Below are 5000 nucleotides of genomic sequence, written 5' to 3' on the forward strand. Positions count from 1 at the left end.
GAGGATTTGAGTTAAAAGCGTTCGCTGTGAAAGAATATATATTCAAAGATTTGCGCCACATTTTCACGAAAAAAAAAAAAAAAGCAGACCTACAAGCTCGGTGCCGCGCTACGAGCTTGTAGATCTGCTATTTTTCAATAGCTAAAGGTCAAAGCTTTAAAACACCAAAAGGGGTTCCCGTCCGCGTCCAGTTAAGTAAAACATTCAAGTACTTTTCTTTTCCCCTCCAGAGCTGCGTGTACGGCGAGAACAGGACGTCCATCCAGTGCACCACGCCCTCCCTGGCCAGGCTGGCCCTGCAGCCGCCCGTGGTCACCAAGGTGGCGTTCGTCCTGGACGGCTTCTACACGCCGCAGATGGACCTGCTGTACGTGGAGGACCCCCTCTTCCAGGACCCCAAGCTCACCTCCAAGGACAACAAGAGCATCGTGGAGCTCAAGGTGTGTGTGTGTGTGTGTGTGTGTGTGTGTGTGTGTGTGTGTGTGTGTGTGTGTGTGTGTGTGTGTGTGTGTGTGTGTGTGTGTGTGTGTGTGTCGTTTTCTTGTGAAGAAGTAAGAACTACACTGTTTCGGGTCATTCCGACACACACACAAAAAGTTGAGATTTCACTCGTGCCAGACTCTGCCAATCCTCAAGCGATTTGTATAATTCCAAGTGGTCTATACTCTGTGAAGTGTATATTTGCGTGTGCTTTGCACAGCCTTTGCTTCAGACCTGCGGTCGCTTCTCGCCTTGGCTTTAAGGCGTCTTACTGGTTATTATTATGTCCCCTAGGGTAGGTATAGGTAATGTAAGTATAGGCCTTGCCGAGCCATGAGGCCCATAGGGGCAGGAGCCTATCTCCTGTTTCTGTAGCGTGAGGCAGCTTGATGCACAAGTACACCCCCTGGACATGACGCTAGTATGTCGCAGGGACTTACCCACAATCCAACCCTTGGGGTTCCACTGGGTCCCTGAGTCTTTGTGACCCGGCCGGGTATCGAACCCCGGGCCTCCCAGTCCCGGGGCGGACACTCTAACCCTACCAGCCACTGAGCTGGTAGAGTAGGTACCCCACAAAATAAACATGCAGTAACCCTGGTCAGTCGGGGCCCCTGATGGAGGGGAAAGGAACCCGGTTGGAATAACGTGTAAGAATAAGAACTGATTTTTTTTTTTTATTCCAAGGTATCAAACATTTAGGTTTTGTACTTTATTGGGCACTTTTTGCTCAGACTTCAGAATGAAGCTGATCTAATTCATGACACTATTGTTTGAAGCCCTTCTCTGATGTTTGTTTGACTCTATACCGAGATGAATGGACACTTCAGAATGTCGTTGGTGTCGACCTGCACGTTGCACTCTGCTCACACACTTTGCATTTAGACAACACCATGCAAGAACACACACACACACACACACACACACACACACACACACACACACACACACACACGCGCGCACACGCACTCGCACACACGCACACACACACACACAGTCCCCTGGTGACTCACGCTCTATAGACCAACTTGTGAAGGAAACAATACTGAATGCAAACAGGAACAGGGGTCTCTTTCCCATCGTTCCCTCTCTGCCCTCCTCCGCCGTCCTCTCGACGGCCTCGCATTGTTCCGTGGGTTCCTGAGGTCAAAGCCCTTGACATACGAACGGTACCTTTCACACAGACCCGGCCCACTCCCCTAGGTGTTAAAACCAGGCCCGGGTCTACAAGGAAACAATGTAAAAGAGAGCGTTTTTTTTAAAGCCCCCTCCCCTTCTTTTCTTTCATTCTCATTTTGGTTGACTGCAGCTCGATGGGCAGCGGCAGCTGCGTTGGACCGGCTCGGTCGCACGGGATCCTGGCTCTGTTTTTTTCTCCTGTGCACTTCTTTCTTTCGTTCTTTTTTTCCCAGACACGACCTTGCACTTGGCCCCCGACACTAATACACCATCACCCCCCAACCCCCCTTACCCTAGCTCCCCCAAACGCACGCACGCACGCACGCACGCACGCACGCACGCACGCACGCACGCACGCACGCACGCACGCACGCACGCACGCACGCACGCACGCACGCACGCACGCACGCACGCACGCACGCACGCACGCACGCACGCACACACACGCACACACACACACGCACACACACACCCTGCTTCCCTGGCTCTCCTTTGGCCCAGACAACCCCCCCTCCTCCCCAATATTTACACCCAGGGGACTGTGTGCCAGGCACTCAGGCACAGTACCGAGACGGGGCGCATTTAGTGCTGATAACTCTGCACAGAATTGCCATACAAGTACAAATAACCTCAGAATTGTACTTAAGTGCAGTACTTAAGTAAATGTACTTAGGTACTTTCCAGCGCCGCTTGGGATTAGTGGACCTGGAGACCCAACGTCAGCCTGGACCCCCGCAGTATTTATTGAGTTAAAAACATGTACAGTAGAACCCGTGAAGTGCGTGACACAAGGCTCATTTATTTACTGCTTGGGTGAAAGCTCCATTCCCAAAACGCCTGCCAATGAAAGAGCCTTGCGAAGGGAATGTTTACGTTTACATTTCTGAGCATTTCAAGCCGCTAAATGTAATGTCACTCTCCTCTACCGGGCTGACGTATAATATGTCTATTCAACAAGTTCAACAAGTTAGGTGGATGACACAAGATCTGATGAGAAGAGGATTTTTGAGTGGTGCAACCGCTCCAAGGAACAGCAATGTCCCTATGTCCCAACCTACTGTATGTCCTAGTGTGTAAGGGCTAGTAAGGGTGTAAGGGCTACGTGAATATCCTTCTCATATCCTATTATATTTATTTATTTATTTAAATGACTACTGCTCAGCCCATAGCTACTGTTACTACTGTACTACTGTAATTAATGTATCCTCCTTACTGACATGTTTGCACTTTGGTGAGATGCGAAAATACTTTTCGCTGTGCTGTACTTGTACTGTACTTTGACAATAAATTGAATCTCATCTCATCTCATCAGTGTGACTATGTCCGTTTAGAGTACCAGTAGGGGCAAAAGTGGCACTGTTGTGCCAGAAACAGAGAGAGAGAGATAGTGTTGCACTGTTGCCTGCTAATTACAGAGAGAGAGAGAGAGAGAGAGAGAGAGAGGCAGGGGGAGAGGGGAGTTATAATGACAATTAACACACATCATCATTTTTTGACCGCGGTCGAGATCATGGATTTCACAATCACAATGCCACGCCAGACTTTCCGGTCCTTCATTGCCACCCCCAGTTCCTGCTTACTGATGCATGTGTCCCTATAGCGATGACATCAGGGAACGACAGTTTTCTACCTCTGGTCTGCTTTGAGGCAGGACTCCAGAGAAGAAGGGAAGATTATAACCTCATTGTCAGCTCTGTAGCAGTGGCCGGTAAACTGTGTTCTTCTGGATCGGACTATAGTGAAGAAACACGGGGGAAGGTTGCCGTATATTAGATACAATTAACACATTCCCTGCTGTTGACGGAGATCTCTAATCGAACGCTTCACCGCCGATGATGGAGATATCCGTCATATCATATCATCCATATGAGACACAGACTGAGTAGGGAAAAAATGCCATTTTATCATGATTATTAGTGAGGACCTATTATATGAAGATAGGTTGAAAAGTGGCGAAGTGGTCCTTTAATGTGTTAATGTGTTTGTGTGTGGAGGGAATTTGAAGAGATATTTATTTTTTTCCCTGAGCGACATCTCTGTTCTGTTCTAACAGGAGTACAGGAAGGTCCCCTGTTTGCTTGTGACTGACAGCTCAGCCCCGCCTCCCTCCCTGCTGTTAGCAGATCCAGTGTTATTTGTGTTGGCTCGCTAGCGGGCGCAGCTAATCTCCCTTCACGGCTTCATGGGAGAAAAACAACCGACAGTTTTGACACTAATTATCATTACAGTGATGTTTATTTACTGTGAAGTCTTCTCATAGAGGTTGTCGAGTGGTTGCCTATAGGTTGTGTCACGTATCGTACTGTACGCAACGAGCAAGGAAAAAAACAAAGCTCCCAAACAACCAACTTTGACAATTTAGCCAGTTATTAGACGCTGATTGTTCAGAGCGTTAGATTTGCGTAGGAGGCATGAAGCCCAGTCAACAGCAGGATAAACAGAGTGCCAAGGATACATTTAACTGCATGAACCCTGGCCTCTCTATTCTGGAGCCGATCTGCTATTTTCAGGAAACAGATTTGCAGAGAGGGGGAAAAAAGAGGGGGGCCTAGTATGGAGCGTCGCAGTCCCGCCCCCTTTCATGACGACGCCAGGCCCAGGAAATAATTCCCAATGCATTTTTCCTCCATAGACATTTCAAAAAGTATTAATTTAAAGACCTTTTAAGCGTCGTACAAAGCCAACTCGAGTTGTGACAAATCATGACAATCAATAAACACAATATTTTGGACCAAACAAATAATTACAAAGAAGAAAAACAAGAAAAAAAGTGTACTTTTTGAAATGTCTATGAGGAAAATGGGCCCTGGGCCCTGGTAGGGGGCGGGACTGCGACTGCTCTATAGAACCCTGAAGGACTCAAACAATGAAGTATATACCGCTATATACTGTATAGTGTTTACATAGTGATACATAGTAAGGTAGCATCTGTCCACATAATGTCCTTATCACCTTTGGACGAGCAAACAGCATACAGCACATATAAATGACACACATAGCACTTAACAACTTCACCCATTTACACCTGAGACCGGATTCTAAAAAATGTCTTCTGAAACAGTTTTCTGAAAAACCTATGTTTCTATGTCAGTGGTTCTCCAACTATTTCATGTCAAGGACGAGGACCCCATCTCAAAATGTGTTGTTTATTCAGGGACCTCCCAGATCCTAAAGTTAATTTGAGTTAGTGAGGTTTGAATTAAAGACGTTCGCTCTGAAAGAATATATATTCAAAGATCTGCACCACATTTTCACGATTAAAAAAAAAAAAAATAGCAGATCTACAAGCTCGTAGTGCCGCGCATTTCAACAGCTAAAGTATAACATAATGCTTAAAACAC

At 47.0% G+C, this 5000-nt stretch overlaps 1 protein-coding gene across 1 annotated transcript in view; it reads left to right on the top strand.

Annotated features, from left to right (window-relative positions):
* Positions 1-5000, top strand: part of met (MET proto-oncogene, receptor tyrosine kinase) — a gene marked incomplete at both ends in the record, with an annotated part of 119052 nt that overhangs the window by 76403 nt on the left and 37649 nt on the right. The window contains 1 exon segment of the mRNA XM_079502385.1: positions 231-440. Within this exon segment, the coding sequence (XP_079358511.1) occupies positions 231-440 (210 nt within the window).

The sequence above is a fragment of the Electrona antarctica genome (genome assembly GCF_951216825.1).
Source record: "Electrona antarctica genome assembly, chromosome: 5".
In the NCBI taxonomy this organism is placed as follows: Eukaryota; Metazoa; Chordata; class Actinopteri; order Myctophiformes; family Myctophidae; genus Electrona; species Electrona antarctica.